Raw genomic sequence first — 25,861 nt, forward strand, 5'->3', positions numbered from 1 at the left:
ACTATCCTTCAAAAATGAAGAAGAAATTAAGACAGTCTCAGAAATACAAAATCTGAGAATTTGTCACTAGTACACCTACCCTACGAGAAATACTAAAAGGAGTTCTTCAAGCTGAAATGAAAAGACTCTGAGGGTAACTTGAATCCACCTGAAAAAGTAAAGAGAACTGGTAAAGGTAAATATATAGGTAAATATAGAAGCATCAATGTGAGATTTTTTTTGTAATTCTTTTTTTCTCTAATATGATATGAAAGACAACTGCATAAAGCAATAAATATAAAACTATGTTGGTGGACTTCTAATGTATAAAGATGTAATTTGCATAACAATGGTAGTACAAAGGAGGAGAAGAGAATGGACCTACATTGGAGCAAAGTTTTTTTTTTTTGTAAACAATTTAAATTAAGGTAGTATCAGACTGAACTAGATTATTTTAAGTTAAAATGTTAATAGCAATCCCCAGGGCAACCTATAAGAAAATGGGTAGTAAAAGAAACAAAAGAATTAAAATGGTAAACTAGAAAAATATCTAACACAGAAAAGTCAGAAATAGAAAAATAGAGGAACATAAACCACAAGATAACACAGAAAAACACATAGCAAAATGGCAGACATATATCCTATATTATCAATAATCACATTAAAAGTAAATGGACTCAGGACTTCCCTGGTGGTACAGTGGTTAAGAATCCACCTGCCAATGTAGGGGACGCAGGTTCGATCCCTGGTCTGGGAAGATCCCACATGCCGCAGAGCAACTAAGCGCGCGCACCACAACTACTGAAGCCTGCGAGCCTTAGTGCCCGCGTGCCACAGCTACTGAGCCCGTGTGCTGCAAATACTGAAGCCTGGGTGCCTAGAGCCTGTGCTCTACAACAAGAGAAGCCACCGCGATGAGAAGCCCACACACCGCAACGAAGAGTAGCCCCCGCTCGCTGCAACTAGAGAAAGCCCACGTGCAGCAATGAAGACCCAATGCAGCCAAAAATTTTAAAAATTGAAAAAAAAAAAAAGTAAATGGACTCAACACTTCAATCAAACCCCACCCCCATGATCCAACTGTATAAAGTCAAAGACATAAATCAATTGAAAGTAAAAGAATGGAAATTATATACCATGCAAACTGTGATATTGTGATTTATAAGAAGTATATGTATTTGGTCATTCAGATGACCAAAATATATTTCTCATATATATTTAGTCTTCATCCATAGTTCCTGACTCACATGTTCCAAAACCCTTGGAATTTTCTGAGCAATAAGAACAACAGGAGCATCTTTTGTTACAATAGTCTCTTGTCCTTAGTTTCTGAAAATGCTTCAGAGCCATAATAGTGAAATGGTTGTCTTGTTATTTATAATAAGCCCTTTCCACCACAACTGGGATTATGTTAATGAAGATGACTTTTGTGAAGCACCTAAGGATAGGCGCTGGTTTCCAGGAGAACCCACCATGAAAAGAGGCTCGGAACTTTCAGTCCCACCCTCTGATTTCTGGGGAGGGCAGAGGGGCTAGAAGTTGAATCAGTCAGCAATGGACAATGAGTTAATCAATTATGCCTATGTAATTAAGCCTTCATAAAAACCCAAGAAGAGAGGGGTTCAGAGAGCTTCCACGCTGGGGAACAAGAACACTTCCACATACCACCACGCTGGGCCCCAAGCTCCACTAGGACAGAAGCTATTTTGTTTGGGACCTCACCCTGTATGTCTCTTCATCTGGTTGTTGATTTGTATCCTCTAATATCCTTTATAATAAATTGGTAGTCTAGTGAGTAAGTGGACTTTCCTGAGTCTTGTTAGCCATTCTAGAAAATTAATTGAACACAAGGAGAGGGTCATGGGAACCTCCAGTTAGAATCCATTCAGTCAGAAGCACAGGTATAAACCTGGGCTTGCAACTGGCATCTGAAGTGGAGGGCCATCTGAAGTCTTGTGGGACTGAGCCCTTTACCTGTGGAATATGATTCCATCTCTGGGTAGATAATGTCAGAAGCAGGGTTCAGTTCTTAGACACCCTGCTGGTGTCTGAGAATTGCTTGTTGGTGTGGGAAGGTCTCCACAAGCATACACCTTGGAATTGGGTCTAGGAACCATTTTACAAATAGTAACCAAAAAAGGGCTAGAGTGGCTATACTAATATTAGACAAAATAGACTTTAAGACAAAAATTATTACTGGAAACAAAAAAGGACATTTTATGATGATAAAAGGGCGAATCCATTGGGAAGACATAACAATGTTAACTATATATGCACCTGAGCCCCAGAATATATGAAGCAAAAACTGACAGAATTGAAGGGAGAAATTGACAATGCAACAACAATAGTTGGAGACTTCAATATCCACTTTCAATAATGGATAGAACAACTATGCAGAAGATCAACAAGGAAATAGAAGACCTGAACAATACTATAAACCAGCTAGACCTAATAGGCATCTATAGAACACTCTACCAAGCAATAGCAGATATACATTCTTCTCAAGTGTTTGTGGAACATTCTCATGGATAAACCATATATTAGGCCACCAAACAAGCCTCAGTTAATTTAAAAGGACAAAACCATGCACACTAATCACACTGAAATAGAATTAATAGTCAATAACAAAGGGAAATTTGGGGAATTCTCAAATGTGTACAAATTAAACATATACTCACACAGTCACTCCTAAATAAGCAACAAGTCAAAGAATAAATAACAAGGGAAATTAGAAAATACTTTGAGAAAATGAAAACAAAAATACAACATACCAAAACTTATTAGATGCAACTAAAGCGGTGTCTGGAGGGAAATATGTAACTTAAATACCTATCTTAAGAATTTTATTGTATGTAAATTCACCTCAATAAAGCTGATATTTAATATAGAAAGAACTAATGATCCATATTCTTTGACTATATAAATTTACATACTACCATATAGGTGTAGTCACTAAATTCTCTCTGATTTTACTATAATTGGGGAAAAATCACTAACTCTTTCAAACTACATATAAAGTTCACTGGAGGGGGCTTCCCTGGTGGCGCAGTGGTTGAGAGTCTGCCTGCCAATGCAGGGCACACGGGTTCGAGCCCTGGTCTGGGAGGATCCCACATACCGCGGAGCAGCTGGGCCCGTGAGCCACAATTACTGAGCCTGCGCGTCTGGAGCCTGTGCTCCGCAGCAACAGAGGCCGCGATGGTGAGAGGCCCGCGCACCGCGATGAAGAGTGGCCCCCCGCTTGCCGCGGCTGGAGAGGGCCCTCGCACAGAGACGAGGACCCAACACAGCCATAAATAAATAGATAAATAAATAAAAATTGAAAAAAAAGGGAAAAAACTTTAAAAAAAAAAAAGTTCACTGGAAAAAAAAAAACCTAACATGGTTTTAAAAATATATGAACAAATATTAAGCTTATAGTTAATTATATGAATGCTAAAGTATCTAGGGGAAAGTGCACTGATGTTTGCAATTTACTTTAAAATGCAACAACAACAAACAAATAAGATGGGTTGGTGGATGAATAGATAAGTGATTAAAAACAAGTATAATAAAATGTTAGTGGTAGAATCTACTTGATAGGTTTATGGGTATTCACTATAAAATTCTTTTAATTTTGCTGCATGTTTGAAATTTTTCAAAATAAATGATGGGAAAATTATAAACTCAAAATACCACTCTGACCCTGAACTATTGCCATCCCATAATTTATAAGTTAATAGCCTATTGATCTGAAGAAATTAATGTTTTCTTTAAGGAACAAGCTCTTTTAGTTTATAAACTTTGGGAACCTAATGTATTATATAAACATTTTTAAACAATCTTTTCACCCGGAGAGATGTTATGAAAGAGCATAATGATACTCTGGGGGGGAATAAGATCTTGTAGCCTCAGGGCCAAACTTTCTAGGAGAATCTTCCCAGGGTCTGGAATTATATTTCATAAGGGATTCAAATCAGCTTCAGATTTCTGCCCCCAGTTTCTGTAGGAAAAGTTGTGAAATAGGCCACATGTAGGTAAATTAATAAGTTCGTGCCTGCTCAAACACAGTTCATTTTTCCACCCTGTCATTTTCCAGCACTGTATTACTTCTACAGATTTTGCTCCCCTATTTTGAGAAAGCAGTTTAGACACCGTTAAACTCATTCTCTACTCTCCCCTAATAATCTTGCAAAGCTGTTGGTACTGAGGCTTCAGTGTTCCATGGAGAGTGATTTTCCAAGTGACGGAGCCGATTCTAATCAGTATACAATCCAGATATGGACTGGGACCTGGACCTCTGCCACCTTTCCCTCCAGCTCTCTTAACACAATGACTAGGGAATTCCTTTGAGGATCACTGAGTACACTTCAAGCCCCCCTGATCCTGTGGCCTCCTTCCAGCCACAGAGATCTTCCTGTCTGGAGCATTTCCGGCCTTTCTGTCCCTTGGCTTGGAGAGTTCAGCTCAACCTGGAGAAGGGACAGAAGACTTGAGGTTATCAAAAGCCTGTTGAATTATCTGATGCAAGGCTGGCTGGCTTGTTTGCCTCCCTGGCTCTCTTCCTGGGCTTCAAAGCAGCTGAGAAAACAACCTTTTTCTAAGTCTTGGACAAGGAGGAAAATCCCTGGCATGAAGGATTTCTGTCGCAGACATTTGGCACAGCTAGAGGAAAGGTTTGGTTAGCTTAGCAATGGGTTTTATTAGCCCAGGCATCCAGTTGAAATGAGATAATAAGGTCCCTGTTGAAGGACATTTTAGAGTCAGTGGGTCTGCTCCCTTTGCTTCTCAGCAGGACCCTTGCATACAGATGAAAGTATTAGACATGTTCAACAAGAGCATCGCTGGTGAGTTCATCAACGGCCACATAATCTTGCTGATCATGGGGGAGACTGAGATAGTGTTAAAAAATTAGCAAGCTAGGAAACTGTGGATGGATGCAAAGTCCTATTTCTGAGCTATCCAACTCAACTGCTTCTCACTCCAGTTTTCTTGGCTGAACACATTACATTGTCTTTGGGCCCTGCGTTTTGTAAATAGAAAGAAAGGGACAGAAAGAACACCAGGCCTACCACCTGCCCGTACAGGAAGAAACTCTGCTTACACTTTCCTTCTGCCAGCTCATTTTACTCTGCCCTTTGCCCCCAACCAATATGAGATTTGGGGTAATGGGTGGGAAGGGGAAGGAAATAAAAGAGAGGAAGGATTCATTAGCAGTGTTAAAGGAAGCCTGCCTGGCACAGGATATGGAGAAGAGAAAGTGGAAGAACCAGTGCCAGCTTACCCTCAGCGCACGGCTGCCTATTCATGTCTGCTTCCCTGGGCCACAAAGGCAAAATTCACTTTTTCCTCAAGTCAGGGCTCTTTTGCAGAAACTCATATACCCTGCCAGGACCAGAACGCTATAAAAACAGCCTCCAGGATAGCCTGTAGCCAAGGTTCCTGACATCTTTGTGCCGTCTTCTCCACACTGGCCTTCCTGACCACCCGTGGAGGTGAAGGGCTAGGCCGGGTTGCTCCAGAGGAGGGTCGCACCTATACTTTAAAAGGACACAGGCACTATCCCTAGAAGGTGTCACCATCCTGGAGGAGGCCTGAGGTTCCTAAGCCCAGCACTTTCTGTTCTATGGCTCCTTTTCCACTTTCTGAGCCTCTTGGAAGTGGGATCACGCCAGGAAAAACATGTGATGCTATAGCAAGCTGAAACCAAAGACTTGACTTTGGTCCTGCCCAAGCTGAGAATCTTGGCAGTGATTGGCTGGGCCGCCTGCTCTTTTCTATGGCATCTTCTAAGTGCCCCAACTTTGGGAATGGGGTGCCAGTTAAGTCCTCAAAATGGGTATGAGTCAGAGCTTCTGAGGGTCACCATTTTTTTTTTGTTTGTATTTCACAATTGAGCTTCTGTTATGCATACAGCACTATACTGGAGGTTGGTAGCACCAGGAGGAGCAGCAATGATCATGATGGTCTCTGCCTTCAAATACACGGTAGTAAATTCAAGTAACGTTAACTATAAAATGCTGGAGAGAACAGTAAGCACTATTAGGGAGGTACAGATAGTGCGGTGGGTTCAAGAGCCATTACCCCAGGCTGGAGAAATTGGCATATGCTTTCTGGAAGAGGTAGCATTTTTTTTTTTTTTTTTTTTTAAGGATTTTCTTATTTATTTATTTATTTATTTATTTTTGGTTGTGTTGGGTCTTCGGTTCGTGCGAGGGCTTTCTCCAGTTGCGGCAAGCGGGGGCCACTCTTCATCGCGGTGCGGGGACCGCTCTTCATCGCGGTGCGCGGGCCTCTCTCTATCGCGGCCCCTCCCGTCGCGGGGCACAGGCTCCAGGCGCGCAGGCTCAGCAATTGTGGCTCACGGGCCCAGCCGCTCCGTGGCACGTGGGATCTTCCCAGACCAGGGCTCGAACCCGTGTCCCCCGCATTAGCAGGCAGACTCTCAACCACTGCGCCACCAGGGAAGCCCTGGAAGAGGTAGCATTTTTATGGGGTTCAAAGAGTAGGTAGGATTTGGACATTCAGACATGAAGGACAGAGGAAGCTTGTGAACAGCTGAATCAACCTGCATGGATGTCCTGTCCGGTTCCCTTCTTTGTCTTGAATCGGGCCATATCCATGCTGCAGAAGAAATGCCCTTATTTGGTGTCATGTATTCTGCCTCTTTGATGTCTTATCCCATGGAAGTGGATTGATCTGTGCTTGACAAATCGGGGGCTACCATCCTGCTGGTTAAAAGTACAGCCTATAGAACTAGTTGGCTTGGGCTGGAATCCTTCGGCACTTAATGAGCTGCCTTAATGTCTTCGGCACTTAATGAGCTGCCTACCTCAAAGGGTTGTTCTGAGGAATAACGTCTGTTGGTTGTTATTTCCATCATCATCATTACTGTGGGAACCTTGGAAGGACCCCCCCACCCACCCCAATCCTGTAGGACTTTCCACCATTTTAGATCAATTCCTCTTTTCTGAGAGTCTCATATTAAAATGCAAACACCAGGAAGGGTAACAGTGGAAGGTTTAAACCAGCTATGCTTTAGAGCTGAAGAGAATCAGCTGACAACTTATTTGCTCAGAGCAAAATAGGTACCTGAGTGGAGGGATGTAAAAGAAGGGGAAGAGGGTCTGTAAGGGGAGGCCAGTGAGCTGCAAGAGCCAACTTCTCCCCCCTTGTTTTATTTAGAGTACCTAGGCCTCTGGATTTTCGCTTGTACACTGGGAGAAACCTTCACACATACAGCATGGGGATAAAGTGAAGAACAGTGAAGAAAATGCCCATCAGTCATTTTAGGAGCCCACACATGCAAAACACTGAACTGGGCCCTATGAAATAGAAGGGTATGGAATCAGAGGAAATGCCCCTGATCTGTGCAATCCCATCAAGAATTCAGAACACACATCTAGGAAATAAATTGAGGTAGAAACAGATGACAGTCTTTTTTGTTGTTGTTCGTCTTAATGTTGGAAGTTTAATTAATGGTCTACGCTATGATTGTGTGTCTGTTTTCTTTTTCTTTTTTTTAATTTTTGTGTATTTTTTGTACAACTTTTAAAGTTTACTTTCCATTTACAGTTATTACAAAATATTGGCTATATTTCCCACCATATATTGGCTATATTTTCCTATTGTACAGTACATCCTTGAGCCTATCTTACACCCAATAGTTTATACCTCCCCTCCCCCCACCCCTCTGAGCGCCACCCCCCATGGTAACCACTAGTTTGTTCTCTATATCTGTGTGTCTCAGATGGCAGTCTTTTAAAAAGTGCAAATTCACACAGTGCAAATTGAATCCTCCTGACCCATAGTAGGTACTCAGTAAATGTTTGCTGATGGACGGACTGAATGAGTGAATGAGTGCCCAAGAATGAAGGGCTCAGAGTAGAAGGTCAAAGTGAAAAAAAGCCCAAAGGCCTAAAAGGCTTCCTTGTATTATCTTCTGCCACCAGAATGTCAGCTCCATGAGAGCAAGGACCTCATCTGTCTTGCCCCCTGCTATGTCCCCTGCACCTAGAACAGTGCCTAGCACAAGGGAAGTTGCCCAGTAAATGTTTATGGGTTGAACAAGTACATGCGTAGATGGGTGGATGGTACAAATAATGGAAATTACTTCCAGACAGTAGTGGGATTTGGGACCCAACACCTAGTACATATTAGGTATACCTTAAACGTTCCTCAAATAATTTAAAAATATTGATGAACACGTTCCTTGCAAGGATAGGTGAAGAGAGGAGAAAGTGTATCCATTAGGGCGTAGCTACAGTCGAGCTTGTCTGATATGAAGGAAACATTCCAGAAAAAACAATCTGGCTATTTGCAGGAAGTGGGATTATGGCTCACAATACCACACACCTGTCTTGTGGAGTTCCAGGGTTTTTGGAGCCGCATGGGTCTGTACTCATTCTTACCCAACTACGTATTTCCGTGAACCCTCAGAGGGTTCCAAAGCCAGCTACACACGCTGCACACATGGCTGAGTATGATAAAAACTTTTTCACTGAGGCCCCGGGATTTTATTAAGCAGCCAAGCCCTCCCTGCAGGGCTTATGTATTGAAGAAGACAGAAGGACACCTGACAACAGCACAAGTCAAGCAGTGATTAGAACATCCCAGCTTTATAGGTTGACAGCATCTAAAACAGAACAGCCTAAGGTATCTGCTAGGGAGGGTTGTTTGCTTTATAAGAGGGTAATTTATTGTTTGAAAGGCACAAGGGCATGGGGTACTCATTCAAGTCTAAAAAAGGGAAGAGTCAATATGTATTCCCAAAGATAGGTGGCAAGCATCACTTTTTTTTCTGAAATCTCTTGGGCTAAAAAGCTAAGTTACACTTCCCCTCTATACTATGTTACACTATAGGCACTGAGCTGATTAATGGAAGAGCATAGATTCAAACTCCATGACTTCAACCTGTGGTCTTTCTACCATTCTTTTCAACCATTTCTCATAGTTGACAGTCAGTAAATGTTTGTTGAATTGAGATAGATTGAGATAGTACATGTAAGCCTTCTGGTTATTTGAAATTATTTCTTCCTTCTCCCCTGCCTCCCTGATTACCTAAGTGGCTCTGTGCCAACCTATCACTATTTTTTGATGATGTTAATTTGTAAAACGGAAAGTGGATATTCATCTTCCTTCAGGAGAAATGTTATAATACAATAATCTGCCAGTTCTTAGAGGTTCTGTGGAATCATATGAAGTGTGATAAGGGGTGTTAATGATAGTAATTTTTTTAACGACCAAATGACCATCCCCTTTAAAGTGGGTGTTCTTAGGAGAATGCCATTGCTCAAAATATTTTTGATATTTTATGTTGGCTGATATAGCAGTAAACTCTCACCACAATAATACTTCATGACAACATCATCAAAATCACAGAGTCATGCATACAGTCATAAGCATTTAACCAACGTGTATGTGGGTCTCCTGGGGGTCGGCTATTTAGGCTGGGCCTGGCTGGCTAGCTCTGGGTCAGGTGTCTCTCATTCTCCTTATGAGATAACAGATTATCTTGAACATATTTCTCTCTGGCAGTAGCAGAAGCATAAAAGAACAAGTGGGGTTATGTGAGGCTTCTTGAGGCCTAGGCTAAGAATTGGCACAATCTGTTATTCAAAGCAAGTCATGTGGCCAACAAACCCACAGTCCAGGGCCATGGGAAATACTCTACACCTCATGTAAGAGGGAATGTAGTCACATGGCTAAGGGTGTGAATACAGACTTGGTGAAAATTTGGGGCCAACAAAGCAACCTATCATGGCTCTGCCTTTACCAAGTCATTTTGAATATTTGCAGTGATGTTAAATCTTTATCTTTCAGGGGTAGATTTTATTTTATTTTTTTAGTAAAATAGCTAAATTTATGAATGAAATTAGACAATCAGACTAAATTTATCTTTGGGCAGAAAGGTGGCTATTTAGACATGTGATATCATAATGAAACTTATGTCTAGAGCTGGTTCAAGAACATGGCATTCAGTGGTAGAACAGTTGGAATTGATGTACAGCCTTCCAAGGTGATCAGTTGACTGAAGGAATAATACTCATTTGTTTCTGAAATAATTTCACAATAAATAAACCTCACAGTTTATAGTCACATGTTCCCACTTTGTTTCAAAGTGGGAATAGGAATGAATAGAGGCTCATCTCTATTTCCTTTGACTAATCCTGAGCAAATATGCTTTCTGTGCAGATTCTCATTGCCAAGTCCCCTCTGGCGACCTTCACCACATTTGTCTACACCATCGAGAAGGAAGGCCTGGTTCTTCAAGGTAAGATTCTCGGATTAAGCCATTTCTTTAGTCTGATTATGCTCAGTGCTGCCCATTGCGGGGTGATAATTACTGCTGTGCTCCTGATAGAAGCTCCTTTGGGACGGAATCAAAGGCCAAGATGAATTGACCAGTGACGTTTATCCTGATAAGATAAGAGAGACTGGCAATTGTGGCAAGACTTTGACAGAGGTTACGGAGAACTATAGAATTTCCTAACAGACAACCCAAGAATGAGGGACAGATCGAGTAGGCTAGGAACTGCAACCACCCCAGTCCTCTTCGCAGGTTCCATGGGGTGAGGGACCAGGAGGTAGGTCTCTGACACCAGCGTGGAGGGCCCAGCCCTGCCTCAGAGCCTTCTCACTTAGCAGGTGGAGGAACGTCATGGCTTCACGAGCGCTACTTCTGGTTACTCCATTTCCTCCCACTGTGCTCAAGTCCCGCTGGGGACCAGGCCTTGCAGACCTGCACTTTGTGACACGGGCCTGAGTTCTGGCTCATGGTAGAGCCCCCCCAAGGCCACAAGCTAGAACTAATTCAACAAACAGGGGGAAAAGTGGATTGAGGGGTATCATTCCCAGATGCTGGGTCCTCGGGTGGTTAGGAAAGGCATCCAATGGCAGGTCTGCAGAAAACAATGAACAGGAGGGGGTAAATTCAAACCCCACTGAACTTAGCCCACAGGGTCAGATGTCCCAGACAGCTTTGTAGATTAAGAAGGGTCCCCACAGAGGTGCTCAGGATACACGTCTGTCCCCCGCTGTCAGGCAGGAGGCCCTACCGCAGGAGATGCGTAGGTGCCCATCTAGCCGGAACCACGGAGGAGCATATTGCCATTGCCGTCCACGGGAGGAATATCTGCCCTTTAGGATTTTGTAAGCTGAGTATTTTTCCCAAGTTTGTGAAACAGGGTAAGTCCTTACAATATCCCCACGGAGACACATTGCATTGCAAAGATCTAGCAGGACTTTTGTGGGGCAGGCTGGACAGTTCATGCTTCTGACTGAGGAACATGCTGCAGCCTTCCTTTTCCTCTCCTTCTAAAACGTCCACTTCTTAATGGACCCAGAAAGCAGCGTGTTTGTTTGGTGCAGCTGAGCTCCACAGCAGGGACTCGGGTCCAGGGAAATTTGGAGTAAGAACTACTGACCTTTGACTCTTAGCCTTTGACTTATGCTATCTAAGTTCCTTGGTAAATATTTTTTTTACAATTGCAAATATTGTTTTCTGACAAAGAAGCAGAGATTTTAAGACCAGATTAAGCAAAGCAAACAGCAGGCCCCTTTGTTACAGACTCTCTAAGGGTGTATAAGTAATAAGCAATCAGAAAGCTGGACTTGTGTTTACCCAGTGCACAGTGTGCCCTTTGGCTCTTCATTTTTAGAGCTTTTCTTAAAAGATTAGAAGTCTAGTAAATAGCAATTTTAGATGAAGATTTCAAGAAGTTCTATGGAAGATTACAAGATAATTTCAGGAGGAAAAGGGCCAGTTCTGCCCAGATGGCTTGTAGGAGAGCCTTGATATGGTTGGTGCCTGTATCTTGATCACTCGGCATTTTGGTAAATAACATTTGAAAGCATGGTCTTATTTGGATAACTTTTGGATAATATTTGTGGGAACAAGATACATAGAATTGCCTCTCTGACTCTCATTGCGAAGATCATGATTTTGACAGGAAGGAGGAAATTGTTTAGGGAAAGTATTTAGAAACTGGAACTACAATGAATTGGTAGGCGTTGAGAAGCTACAAAGAAAGACTATTAGAAATAGCTGGAAAACGGGAGAAAGTGGATTACTAAAGGAGGCTGACCTGGAGCTGGGTGTCCAGGAAAGAGAAACATTCAGGAAAGTGTCTGATGATGCAAGAATCCCAACCAGTAAATAAAAATGTCTGGGAGATTTCAGAGCCTCACCTATTTGCTTTTGAAACGACACCTTCCTCTCTGAGGTGTTTTGGAGGTGGCAGAACCCTCTGCCCCTGTCAGCAATGCCACTTAATGCAAACCTCTGGGCATTCCCTCCCCTCTGGCTATGTGCTCCCAAGGCTTTGGGGAAACAAAAAGGAGCTCTGATCCTCAGAAAAATGGGGATCCCTCCTGTATTAGAGAGACCACCTTGGATCTCCATTCCAGCTCTGGTAGGTTCTTGAGAAAATCTCTAGCATCCTAGTTTTGTTGGCTTGAAAAAGACAATGTTGACCTTGATTCAGTGCTTTGCAAACTGTTTTGCAACCCATTGGTGGGTCATGAAATAAAATTAAGGAATCATGACCAGTATTAAAAAAAAAAAAAGAAATAGAGAATGGAAAATAACATATTATAACACACATATTGTACTGTTTCATGAAACATTTCTTGTGTGATTGTGTGTGTGTACATGCATTATGAGTTTACGTACAGAGGTTGCAGTGCAAACTGTTTTTCTTACTTGGATTGCAGTCATCGGCCTGGGTGATCTCTAAAGGCCTTCCCACTTCACCTTTATCTGATTCTCCAAGGAGATGGTGTACTTATCATTCACTTAGCTCAGGAGAGTTCTACCCTTGAGATCTCCACAAACCAGAACATAAAAGCTTATTTTTGCCCCCAGTCTTACCAGATGACTGAGCTAAAAAAACACCTGCACCATTCCCCAGGTTTAAAGCAAAGAAACCTTTGATCCCTGGGTGATAACCTTGGAAAGGTACCAGATATCAAGGCCAAGAAACTTTTCTTGTGTGAGGGGTTGCTCTGGCACAGTAGTCCTGAGGTGGCATGGAGGTTGGTACCTACAGCTCCGGGAGGGGGTATGCAAGCCATGTCTGAGGGGCATAGAGACAGAGAGGGGAAGGGCTGGAAGAGGGAGGGCAGCTCCTGTGGTACCAACTGAACAGGAAACTGCCAGCCCAGCCACTGTGGCTCAACATTCCGTCTTTGTAATGGAGCTAGCCTGAAGTGGCAGTAAAGAATAATCCAAACGGGCTACCCTGGTTTTTTGGGTGGGGAGCAGGGCTGTTAGTGAATGTGGGAATGATCGCTGGGAGCCTTTCATCCCCTTCTCAAGCCCCAAGATTCCTACCAGCCTGCTAACCAGGAGGTTTTATACTACCTGAAGAGCTCCTGAGTGCAGAAGCAGAGGGAGGGAATAAAAGGTGAGGACAACATTCGATTTACCGGCTCCACAGGCCATTCCCCTCCCCGGTTCTCAAGGATTAGGATGCTGAGAACAGCCGACAACTGGGGGCCTTACAGCCTTCCCGCCCCTTTGTTCACTGGGATGGGAGGGACAATAAAACGGCAGGCTGGAGAGACTGAGGGGCTTGGTATAGAGATTTCTCAGGCTGCTTTTTAAACACTTGAAGGAGCCGGTCCATGCTATTGTTGTAGTAAAATAGAAAGCGGAACTATTCTCCTTTTGCAAGAAAAAAAAAAAGAAGAAGAAAAGAAAAAGAAAGAAAACCCACCCTCCAGCATCTTCAGGAGGCCGCCTGGCTCAGGCTATTACCATGGTAATACCGTGCTGTTTGCATCTTCTTTGTCTGTCCTCGCACTGGTCCGGGATCCTTTCCTCTTCTGGTTGGGCCCAAGACTCTGGAAATACTTGGGCCCCAGACCCTGGAAACATTTGGGCCCCAAAGGAGAGGGATCTCACAGCCCCCAACTTGCTGATGGTTCAGACTCTGAGAGGGGCCAGGTCCCAGCAGAGGGAAAGTTCAGCTATTTTGTGCAACTGAAGTGGGAAAGGTGGAGGGGGTCGGGGAAGATCCCTTTAATCCATTTTTCCTTTTGTTCCCAGAGTTCACCATGAAATCCCACTGTTCACTGAGTGGGAAAGCTTAGAGGCTTGACCAGCCCAGAGAGAGGCTAAGGGGTGCTGGGACCTAGTGGAGAGGAAAAAGCGGGACTTGGCTTCGGGAATCGGCTTGCATGGAGTGGGTTCACAGAACCGCATGGCTGTAGAAGGGAAAGGGGCGTTTACAGTGAACTCCAACTTGATCCGTTCTGGTCGTGTCCTTTGCTTCCCCAGCAAGCCCCAAATGTTGTGCCACCCAGAGCACAGCTGGGGTCCCTGGACCTCTTTGTCAAGGCCAGGAATAAAGATTCTCTACTTGAAAGCAGCCAGGCCGTTGCTGATGCTACAGGAAGCAAAGGGAAAACCCAGGGCCTGGGTCTCCCGGAGCCATCCTGGCTTTCATGGGGCTCCAGGCAATGAAGGCCTGCCGACTTGGCAAAGAAGGAGATGGTCTAGGAGGGGTTGGCCAGGGAAAAGGCAGAGGTGAGCTCAGGGGGGCTCCTCCTTGTTCACTTTTCCCTTGCCCTACACTCTCCTTTTCCTTAGGAATCTAGGAAGCGTTTGAAAAACGAAAACCAAGTTGTTTTGAACAGGATAGAGGACAATGGCTTAGTTTCTCAACAGGACAGAATTATGTGCTTTTATATTGTTTAAAAAAAATAAAGATCAGGTAAGACAGGTTGAATCTGGATTCTGGTGCTATTCTTATTAGTTTAGGTTTGAATGAGCAGCATAAACCTTGGGATGGGGCTAGGGAAGCTCAGGGGAGCCCAGAGCGCCCTGAGATGGGTCCAGAGAAGTCTAGAAACAAAGCTAGTTTTCTGTTTTTCCAACCAGTCCCTATACTATAACCCAGTATTGGGACTCGGAATAAACCAGAAAACAAAGAAACAATGATTTTTTTTAAGAGCTGGAAAGCTATGTGCCTCATCTTTCTTGTAAAATCAAGAGTGGTTATTTGACCACCTTTCGAAGCATGTTGGAAAGGCATTAATCTCCTCTGTTTGTTCCTTTGTCACAAAGTGGAGTTACATTCTTCCACCCCATTTTCTTAGTCACTGAGCCAACTGGATGATTCATTGAAAAATTCTTTTTCCCAAATACCACGATCTGATTTCATCAGATTTCAGTTAAAATCAGTAACCCATCTAAATGTTTCTGCCCAGTGGACTCAAAGTGACCCAGAAGAATCTCAGTCTGTTTCCATCCAGGTATGGAGGTGTCTGCTTGGTAAATAGCACCCCCACACCTGGCACAGCCTGGCATGCTTTGGGGAGCCTGGCAGAGAGCCCTGGGATTCAGTGGAGCAGAGTGAACTCGCTAGCACAGGTCACGGAGGAGAGGGCAGAGCAGGCCTGTCGTATTGTCCTGAGCTGCTTCTGCCCGCCCCTCCACGAGGTGCTTCCCAGGCCAGAGAGGCAGGGCTCCCATCTGCAGAGTCTCTCCTTCTCTTTCAACATTCACTTCACATCCCCTCCCTCCATGACATCGTCCCGCACTGACCCTTTCCTTGGTCCTTTCTTTTCCTCTCACTGTTAGCCTCAAAGGAGAGATTTTGTTTTCAATGTGGAAAACATGTTTTAAATACTGAACATTACAGAAAATAATAAAGCAAACCCATGACTCTAACATCCAGAATTAACAGATGTTAATATTGTATCTTTTTTTTCAGATTTTTTTTAATCGAAGTATAGTTGATTTACAGTGTTGTTTCAGGTGTACAGCAAAGTGATTCAGTTATACATATATATTCTTTTTCAGATTCTTTTCCATTATAGGTTATTATAAGATATTGAGTATAGTTCCCTATACAATACAGTAGGTCCTTGTTGTTTATCTATGTTATATATAGCAGTGTGTATATGTTAATCCCAAACTCCTAATTTCAGATTTTTTTTAATCGAAGTGTAGTTGATTTACAGTGTTGTTTCAGGTGTACAGCAGAGTGATTCAGTTATACATATATATTCTTTTTCAGATTCTTTTCCATTATAGGTTATTATAAGATATTGAGTATAGTTCCCTATACAATACAGTAGGTCCTTGTTGATTATCTATTTTATATATAGCAGTGTGTATATGTTAATCCCAAACTCCTAATTTCAGATATTTTTAATTACAGGGATAAAACCTTACAAAATTCAAAACTCCTTTGCTCCTATCCCAAGTCCATTCCTTCTCTCCCCTACACTCCTCCACAGAAGTAAAAGCTCTCCAGGGTTTGATGTATATCCTTCTCCCCATTCTGAAAAACTTTTCTACATATATGTGAATCCAAACATCAGATTTGTTTTGAGTGCATCCTAAATTTTCATAAATGGTTTATTATACCATCATTCCACAGCTTGCTTTTTTCACTTAGCATTATGTTTTTGCAACATATCCGTGTTGATACACATAGATCATGTTCTTTCATTTTAACTGAGGTATCCATATCCATTGTATGAATGTACCACATGTTATCCATTCCCCTATTGACAAAAATTTTGATTATTTGTTAACTTAATGAATCCTGTTGCCCATGTTTCTTGGTACGCAGGTGTGAGGGTTTCTCTAGGTATATATCAAAAAGTAGAATGGCTAGTCAGAGGATGCACATTTTTATCTTTACTATATACTTTCAAATTGTTCTCCAAAGAGGTTTACCAATTTACACTTCTTCTGGAGATAGTGTACCAATTCCTATAATTATAAATTCACCATCATGTTTCCATGGGCAATCTTCTTGTGTTTCTTTATGGCTGCCTCTTTTATCTCCGCCATTGGGGTGTAAGTTTCCATAGCTTCTAGAGGGGTCTTCTGCACAGTGCATGTGCTTTATGCATATACTTACATGATTAACTGACAGAAATTATTCTACTCCTCCTAAAGTTAACTATATACACCTCCCAGAAAGGGACCTTTTCGTTCCATTCATCACCTTCATTTTCAGGTGAGGGAACTGAGTTCCAGAAAGGTGAAGTGATGTTCACTGCCTCAAAATTGGGTTTGTAGGCATTCCCAAGTACTCAGCCTGGGCTCCTAAGATTTTTATAAAATCGGAAATGAAATTTGGGCCCCCTTGTCTTCCATCATGGCAGCCCCTGTGACAACCTATCTCTCAGGCTTCATGAGCCTCTGTTGGGATACTCTAGGCCCATCCTGAATCTTGAATGCTGAAATTCTAAGCTAAGATGGAACAGTCACATTGATACAGTGATCCCTCAAGAAATTTCCTAAGTATAGTTGGGTTATAAATTTGGCTGGGTGGAACCACAATCTAGATTAACAGTGGTGTACAAGGTAGAGGTTGACTGCTTTCTCACATAGCACTGTGGAGGAATGCAGTCCAGAGCTGGTATGGCAGCTTGGCCCCACATGTTGGTCCAGGGGCCCCGGCTCTTAGCTTGTTGCTCCATCATACCTAGGATGTTGCCCTTGTTGTCATGGTCCAAAATAGCTCAGTATCATGTCCTGCATCCAGGTAGCAGGAGTTGTGTGGGGTAGAGATTTGGTGGGAGGAAAGGGCAACCCCCTTCCTTTAAGGATATTAACCAGAAGTTACACACATTATTTCTGCCAATCTACCAATATATGGAAAGAAAGACTGGAAAATGTAGTTGTTAATCTTGGTGGCCATGTGCCCACCTAAATTTCGGGAGTTCTATTATCATGAGAGAGAAGAGGAGATGAATATTTAGTGACACATTTCTTTCAGAAGAACCCAGTTGCAGAGATTAGGCCCCAGCGTACAACAGTACAGACCCTAGGGCTGGACTTGTTGCATGATGTTGAAATGCAACATAAATATTGCAGTTTCTCAGAGTTATCTGGAAAGCAGGGTTCCAGCCTAGTACTCAATTTGGCTCAAATAAAACTCTTTTCTGTTCTTAAAAAAAAGAAAAAATATTATATATTTAAAATGCTATCAGGACCTTCTTTGGCAGAGTCTAGAGCAGAGGAGTAGAGTATCACAGTCAGTAATGCCACCAAAGATCAGCACCCAGAAATCTTGTTCCGCCTCCCAAGACAGAATCTCTGTCAAGCAAAAACTTAGTACATGTTTTGCTATTGTGCACTATTCAAGAAAGATGCTTGAACAAGAGCTACTAGTGCTTATAGCACAAGGCAGGGTATAAATTTGGTTCCAAAGTCATAGACTAAACACATTTTTTTTCCAAAATGTTTTCTCCTGTCTCCACTTAAAAAAACAAAAAAACCCAAAAAACAAACAAACAAAAAAGCCATGGAACAAAATGTCAGTTGGAATAAGGTTATAGAGAAAAACTTTATTCCAAGGCCTGGACTGTAGTTAGACTAGATCCACGCTCCTCTTTTAGAACTGGGAAGCCATTTAGCTATCTTTAACAATTAACAGTTAACAATTTGCATTTGTGAAAATGCCCAGGTAATAATATCAAAAGATGTTAAATCAATTCAGGTTGTTGATTTTCTTTGAAAACCTCTTCCAAAAGGACTTGGAGTTCTTTCTGGAATATGACTTGAGCTCCATTTCAGTGAGTTCAGTTAAGCAGGTATTTCTCAAACATCTATCGTTTGTAAACCATGGTGCTCTGACGAGATAGGCTGAAAAAAAAAAAAAAGGTCCCTTTTTTTTAGTAGCTCACAATCTAGTTAGCTCAAAAACAAAATGTGCAATCAAAAGCAAACTGCCACACCTATTATCAAGGTTCAAACAATGGGATTTGAAAGGATAGAGGAAATAGACTCATTCCATCTGGGATGACTGAGGAAGGTTCCTGAGAGGACATGGTACTTGAACTGGATGTCAGCTCCTGAATACTGACGAAAACGGCATTCCATTGTCTCTTGACAGAAGCCAGTTTCTTTTGCTGTTTGAGGATAGATTTGGGCACGCTGGGGAATGCTGATTAGTGCCATGTGACTAATGTTGAATCATGCTGACTAATGTGGTCTAAATGGATTGATTCAACAATAAAGGGAACATTGAGAGTCAAGAGTTCAGATCCTGAAGTTTATCATGTGATGAAGTGTAAATCACTTAGCCTCGGTACTTCATTTTTTTTGTCAATTAAAATGTGCTCATGATGAGAAGCCAACAAATCACCTTGACTAAAAAGTGCTTTACAAATCTCAAGGATAACAGAAATGCTTAACAACAATTCCCAGGACAGGCTTATGCAACCTTGGGTCATTCAGAGTCCATACAGAATCAGAAGATCCATCACATGCTTCTCCCTAGCCATGTGAAACTTCAGTTTCCTCACACATGCCATGAGAACTGACAAATAGTGCACGGCACTCACAAAAACTGACAAATAGAGGAGCTTTTGAAAAATCTTCCTATCTACCTACAGGGGCGTCTGTGTTTTTCGACAACAAATGTCGCCACAGAACTAAAAGCTTGCGTTGCACACACAGCTCTTTCTCTCTTTTGACATCTCCCCAGCTAGACTGCTTGAGAACCTGGCCTTCCGTGTCCAGATGTTTACTGAATTCTGAAGGCCCCCCCAAAGGGCCCAAGTTCTTTTGTTGCTCTCCAAATCACTTCCCACAGAGACTGACCAATGTCCTGAAGGAGCCCTTCAATAGGGAGGATAAATGGAGGCAGATGAAGACATGACCCCCTGAGGCTCACCCACGTCCCCGCTAACAAAGGGTCTGAGGCACAACCTTGTAAGGAGCATTTTGGTCAGGAGCACCCCCTCGAGAGGCCAAGTCTCCCCCACAGGGCTGCTTTCAATGGCTCCCATCGTAGTGGAAGCCCCGAGCATTTGTTAAGGGCTGCGGTGTGCTAGGTGTAGCACAAAACATCTAAATCATGGCCCCCCGGTCTTTGTGAGGGCTTCCTGGCTACAGATGGCAGCTGGCTTTCTCAGGGGAAACCTGGGGGGTAGTAGAGGAAGCTGAAGAGGGGCTCCCACTTCTCTGGATGACCTCTTCCCACCCAGCCCGGAAAGGCTCCCCTTTTGTCTGTAGCTATCGGTAGTCAAGCCAGGGCTGTGGGGCCTTAACCCACACCTGTGCTGAGTTTCTGGGTGTCTCAGGTTTGCAAAGCCATTGGCTCCCTGGGTAATAGACAGGTATGAGTGTAAGAGGACTGCCGTCGGTAGGAGAGGTTTATTTAGACTGCTAGTGAGAAGTTAGTGCATTTCATGACAGCAACGGTTTTTCAAACATTCTTTCTCTCCCTCTCTCTCTCTCTCTTTTTTTTTTTCCTTTAGACCAGCAGAGGCCATAGGGACACTATGACCTTTGTCTAGAGCTGATGGGGGCGTGATTTGTGAAATGAAACAGGACCGGGCTGCTTGGAAGAAGGAAACGGAAGCCAACATAATGGGGATTAATTAGTTGATTGCTGTTGAGATGGTAACAGATTTGCACCCCCCGCTCCTTACCGTTGAGCCAGCCATCTCAGACCTAGCAGGGAAGGTGAAGATGAAGAGGCCTTTGTTCGGGTCTCTAGATGCTTGGGGCTGTAGGCTTTGCTGCCTTGGGATGGCAACAGCCATAATAATAATAATTTGCACTTATATAGCACCTTTCAACCAGGCACCTCAAAGCGGTTTAACCACATTAATTAATTAAAGCCCACAATCCCCCTGGGGAGAGGAGCAGGATGACTAACAGGGTTTGTAATTACAGGAGGGAACATTTCCGAATGAAGTATTGTCCACTAAATAAAAAGAGTAGGTGTAAAGGAATTGGGGTCTCCAAAGAGTAACTGATTCAGAAATGAAATCATGGAAAGATGGGGGAGGCTGGGGGCGGGCATGGGCATGAGGGTCTGCTCTTTTGTCAGAGGGAGGTCGATGGGCTCAGAATTCACTGACAGGTTCGGATCCAACTGAGAAGCGGGACATGTATGGTATTAGTGGCATTTGGAAGGTCATTAGTGGTACACCTATTGTGGTGTAAATTCAAGTTTCACTGGTACATTGTGTAGAGCCCTGCAGAACAAAGAGTGAGATTCCTGCAGTATTTAATAAAGGATGAAATGATTTCTTTAGATCCAAAGCTCAAGGCTGGGCCAGTCAATTAGCAAATAAATCAATTGGTGACCCATAGGATAATTCAGTCGTTTCTAGCAGAGCACCCAGCCTACCCCCTCCTTCTTCCATGACGTTTCCAACCAAAGCTTCAAGGCTGTGGGCTTCAGCCCCTTCAAAGCCAGGCATCAGATCTTCCCAGCCTTTGGCACTGGGACCTCTTTTACCCAAATTGTTGGTGACACTCAAGCTGCCCTCTGTAGAATCACTTTGTATCTGCTCCCCTTCAGAGGTTTTTAAATGCCTTGGATGCTAGAATCAAGTCTTGTCCTATCTCATGTCTGCTATCAATGCCCAACAGAGTGCTGTGCACAAAGTAAGTACCCAATCGGTGAAGAATGGTTGGATGACAAAATCCTTTAACAACTCAGTATTTGTTGACTACATACGAAATGCTAAGGCAAAGCTCAAAAAACAGGCTATGTGTATTACAAGGAATGGAAAAGACTCGTGTACTCCTAACTATAATATAAAGCAGAATAAAATAAAGTTAACATTATAGATGTACGCCCAAGCCACAGGCTGCAAGGGCCAAAGGAGGAACATTTTATCCAGCTGGAGTGAATCAAGGAAGGTATTCCTGGAGAGCAAACAATGCGCTGGGCATTGGAGGGCGAGAAAGATTTTGATGGACCTGGAAGAGGTGGAGGATACAGTTTCCAGACTGTGGTCATTTGTCTCGCTCTGAGTGAGGTGCCTTTGGAGAGCTTGTGGTCTTCAATAGAACATTTGTGAAAATCAAGCTGAGTTTTTGCAGCTGATTCAATGTACATTTCCTGTGAATTCTTGAATATGAATTGGCTATTTTCAAACAGCCAGGAACTATTACAAAAGTTGAGAAAGATATTTCGTTCTCCGTAACTATTAGTTCAGTCTCTCTGCACTTTCACTGTCCACCAAGAAAGAAAAGCTAAGCAGTTCACACATTAAACTGGGCACTCAGGAGTGTCTGAGAAAGGTACGAGGAAAACATATCTCGATCCCAGATGTCAAAGATTAAATGGCTTCCTACTTGAGGCCTTTTTTTTTTTTGACCCCAGGAAACAGTAAGACAGTGCTTTACCCCCAGTGATTGACAGATCAATCCCTGTGCTCTCCTACTCCAAGGCATTTCACCACAAACCATGCTGCCAGGACAGGACCTAAGCACTGTCTTTGCATTGTGCCAATACTCAATGCTGCTGTGTGTCTCACACACACTGTGCGTGCATCTGCTTATCTGATCCTCCCCACAGGTTCACAAGGTAGGACTTCACATCATTCCTTCTTTGCAGATGAGGAAGGAGGCAAGAAAAGTTCAGTCTCTTGGTAGAAAGTGATGGAATGTGGATTTGAACCCAGGTAGTCTTGCTTCTTCCTCTCCCCACTCACCCCTGTAGTATTTCTGTTCGTATCTATTACAGCCTTTCTTAGTCATCCTCACTAAAGTACTCAGCACAATACTGTACACGTAATAGAAATTCAGTGAATATTTTCCAAATAAAAGAATCATCAGAGCAATACTGGTGGTTGGATCTTCCAATGGGAGAAGTGACTGAAGAGAATATGGTAGAGAGTCCATCACTGTCTCCTTCTCTTTTCGCCATTATTAAAAATGAGGAGACATGCATAGGAAAGGTGCCCCCAGGGAATATTCACACGGAAGAAGACACAGGTGGCATTCATGAGCTGAAAATCTGCCAAACTGGTACCACCCATGGAACGCTAGTGAGGCATCTTGAGTTGTTAATGACTTTTACTGAACTTGGATGCGATGAAGTAATTTCTTGGTGTGTGTGTACATATACATATATAACGCAAAGTCCAACTTTTGTCTCCCTGATTGTACTAGCATCCTAGTAACTCTGTTGATGTGCTGCAGTCCTGGTGAAGATTCAGAAGCATGTGGTCCGTATCAGCCCATGGAGTGAACACTTCTGGGTTAACCCAGAATTGCCTAACTCTATGCCTAGTGACTTTTAGTTGTATGTTGTGAGCAAAGTTACTGCTCAGAGACAGGATTGTAGAAGTTTGTCCTGCAAAACCAGGATTGCCAAATGAGAATTCTGGAGTTGGGTGATGAGGATTAGGTAATGGAGGAGAGGGGAATGAAGGCAAGAGGAAGTGCAAAATATCAGATTCTGTCCTAAAAATCGTGGTCTTAGAACCACTTGGGAGGGTCATTTTTTTCCCAAGCTTTGGTTTTAATATCATCACCATCACTTTTGTCCTACAGCTATGAAAGGACCTTCTTTATTCCACTACAGAATTCACCAGAGGCTACTTTTACTCAAATGAAGGGAGCAGTCCATCACACTTCTCAGATGAATATCCTAAGTGCGAGAGAAAGCACATTGCCTACTTCTCAGAATTTCAATGAGGGTGAGGTTCAGATGCAGCACAGGTGCTCCAGAACTCCAAACAGAACTGGGAGGAGAGATGACCAATAAATAGCGGGCATAAGTCAGGACAGACTTGGTTTTGCTGCTTAAACAAACAAGCCCATGAAATCTCAGTGACTTAAAACCAGGCCTGTGCATGTCTGAGAGACCCTCCTGGGAGGCTGTCCTCCATGTGATGATTCAATAGTTCGTTTCAGTATCAACATGCACTTCACACTTGCCATTAGGAGGGGAAGAATGAGAAGGGGGTCGAGCATTGGCAATTAAGGGCCTCCTCTAAGAAACGACACACATCACCTCTCTCATGACCAAGCAGTCATGTCGTCCTTGGAGTTGGGAACCTCGTCTGTATTTGGAATGGAAGGAGAACTGGAGATTGGCAAACACTTGTAATGTCTGCTGCATACTGTAGACCCAGGGAGCTGGCAAATGTCTCCTTCTTTCACATCCACCCCTTGTGCCTTTCCCTTGGATTACTGGGCATCTATCAAAGACTTACAGGGTAGTGTTGAGAGTTGAAGACCAAATAGTTTTGCAGCCCATTTTAGTCCACAGGTGACCTTTTTGAAAAAGAGGAGTAGCCAGGGAAAACCAATTAACTCTGGGTGCTTTTCCCTTGAAGCTATCTGATACTAATCACTCTCGGAAAAGATAATGGGTTAAAGGGAGCCATGGCCCGATTTCAATAATACGTCTAAGATAGAACAGCTCACTTTGAGTTGCCCAGGACCATCATGCTTTGTGTGAAATGGCTTCTGGAAACATGCCCTTCTGCTTCCATTCCCTCCCTTGTTACCGGACATGATTCAAATTCCCTCTAATCCCTGCGACTTTTCCAGAAAGCAGATTTCCCAGCATCAGAAAGAGAAGAAAAAGAAAAACTTTCCCTTATTATTCTTCCAATAATGAATTCCTGCTCTGAGTGGGCTGCTTCCATGTGTTTTCAGTCAAGTGCTGATGGCAGCCTTGCTGGGGGACATTTCCAAGAGGCTGTGGACATAATGGATGAGGTCTCGTATTGACAAGAGCTGCTCTCAGTTTTCCTTCCAGTTTAGCCCTCCTGAGCCCTGAAATCCGAGATGAGAAATGATTCACGAGATCTCGCTGGTGAACCAACATGGCTGCCACACCTCTCTGCTCCTTTTAACTTGGTAAAAACTCATGGTTTTAAAGCTTCCCTCAGTGAGATTTGTAGACCTGAATCTTAGTAACTTAGAAAGGACTTACCTTTCTTAGACCAAACCAGTTCTTTGTAGACGCCAAGATCTCCTTTCTTTAGGACTGAAACATAGTCTTTACCTGCCTTGACATCAGAATAACAAAGGGAAAAATTAGGTCACACCATTTCCTGCCTAAAACCTAATCTCAAGTACACAAGATGCTTCCAAATAAACAGTGGTGGTAGGTCATGTTTGCTAAGGGAACCAGCCTACTCATTTTCCCCAAAGAAAATGTCTTCAAATAATAATTCAATTTTAACTTACCTACACAGAACTTGTTCAAACTGTTAGTTATAGTTGGGTCTTTCCATTGAGAAAAATCTCAGTTACCTTAGGTAAAAGGGGACAGGTGTTGTTAAGGATACGGGTGGTCTGGAATTGGAGAGCCTTGAGGAGCAAAGGCAACCCTAGGGATTCATTACCTTAGAGACTCTGCTTCTCTCTGCATATCTGTCCAGGGCAACTCTCTCTCCCAGCAGACATGCCCTACATACTACAGTTCTGCTTATTCAAAACTTGAGCTGGCATGTGGCTCGTCCTGGTCTCTTGAGCTCCTCTCTCTCCACCTCAGCCTTTCAACTCCAAGCCCATTGGCTTTTTTCCTTGGTATTTCCTAGTTAGAATTCCTAAGAGAGAATATGATTGGCATAGGCTCATCTTATTGTTTTGTCTCAGTTAACATCATTGGTCACTAGCCAGCCAGTCCGCTGTGGGCTGAAGGAGGAGCCGAAAGCATGGCTGCCTAAGCAGCAGCAGATGTGGGCAAGGCAGCTTGCATTAGAGGGACCCGTGAGAGGGTGAGATGATGAACTGTAGTGTGCTCTCTGTACCCTTAACTGGATTGCTACACAGATACTCATTCACTCTCTTGCTTCTACCTCCCCTTCTCATCACTGTAGACCTGATCTCCCCTGTCGCAGCCTGGTCCCCCATTATTGCTCATCCCTCAACCCCTGACTCCAGTATCCTACTTCTCGTCCTGTTAAAGTACGCCATCACAGGGACTTCCCTGGTGGTGCAGTTGGCTGGGGCTACATGCTTCCAATGCAGGGGGCGGGGGTTCAATCTCTGGCTGGGGAGCTGGATCCCACATGCATGCCCCGGCTGGGAGTTTGCGTGCCACAACTAAGGAGCTGGTGAGCCACAACAAAGGCCTGCGAGCTGCAACTAAGGAGCCTGCTGGCTGCAGCTGAGGAGCACACATGCTGCAGCTGGGGAGCCCGCGAGCCACAGCTAAGGAGCACG

At 43.4% G+C, this 25,861-nt stretch overlaps 1 protein-coding gene across 4 annotated transcripts in view; it reads left to right on the forward strand.

Moving 5' to 3' along the window:
- The window catches only part of RAD51B (RAD51 paralog B), a 752,909-nt gene that overhangs the window by 603,986 nt on the left and 123,062 nt on the right, over positions 1 to 25,861 (forward strand). For 2 of the 4 annotated variants that reach the window (XM_057544527.1, XM_057544526.1), the window contains exon 10: positions 10,153 to 10,231. In XM_057544527.1, coding sequence (XP_057400510.1) covers positions 10,153 to 10,231 — 79 coding nt within the window. Of the gene's footprint in view, positions 1 to 10,152; positions 10,232 to 13,634; positions 13,722 to 20,190; positions 22,446 to 25,861 lie in introns of those variants that run through there. The other 2 variants (XM_057544525.1, XM_007184345.2) reach the window with 2 other exon arrangements.

This window comes from Balaenoptera acutorostrata, chromosome 3, assembly GCF_949987535.1.
Source record: "Balaenoptera acutorostrata chromosome 3, mBalAcu1.1, whole genome shotgun sequence".
Taxonomy (NCBI): domain Eukaryota; kingdom Metazoa; phylum Chordata; class Mammalia; order Artiodactyla; family Balaenopteridae; genus Balaenoptera; species Balaenoptera acutorostrata.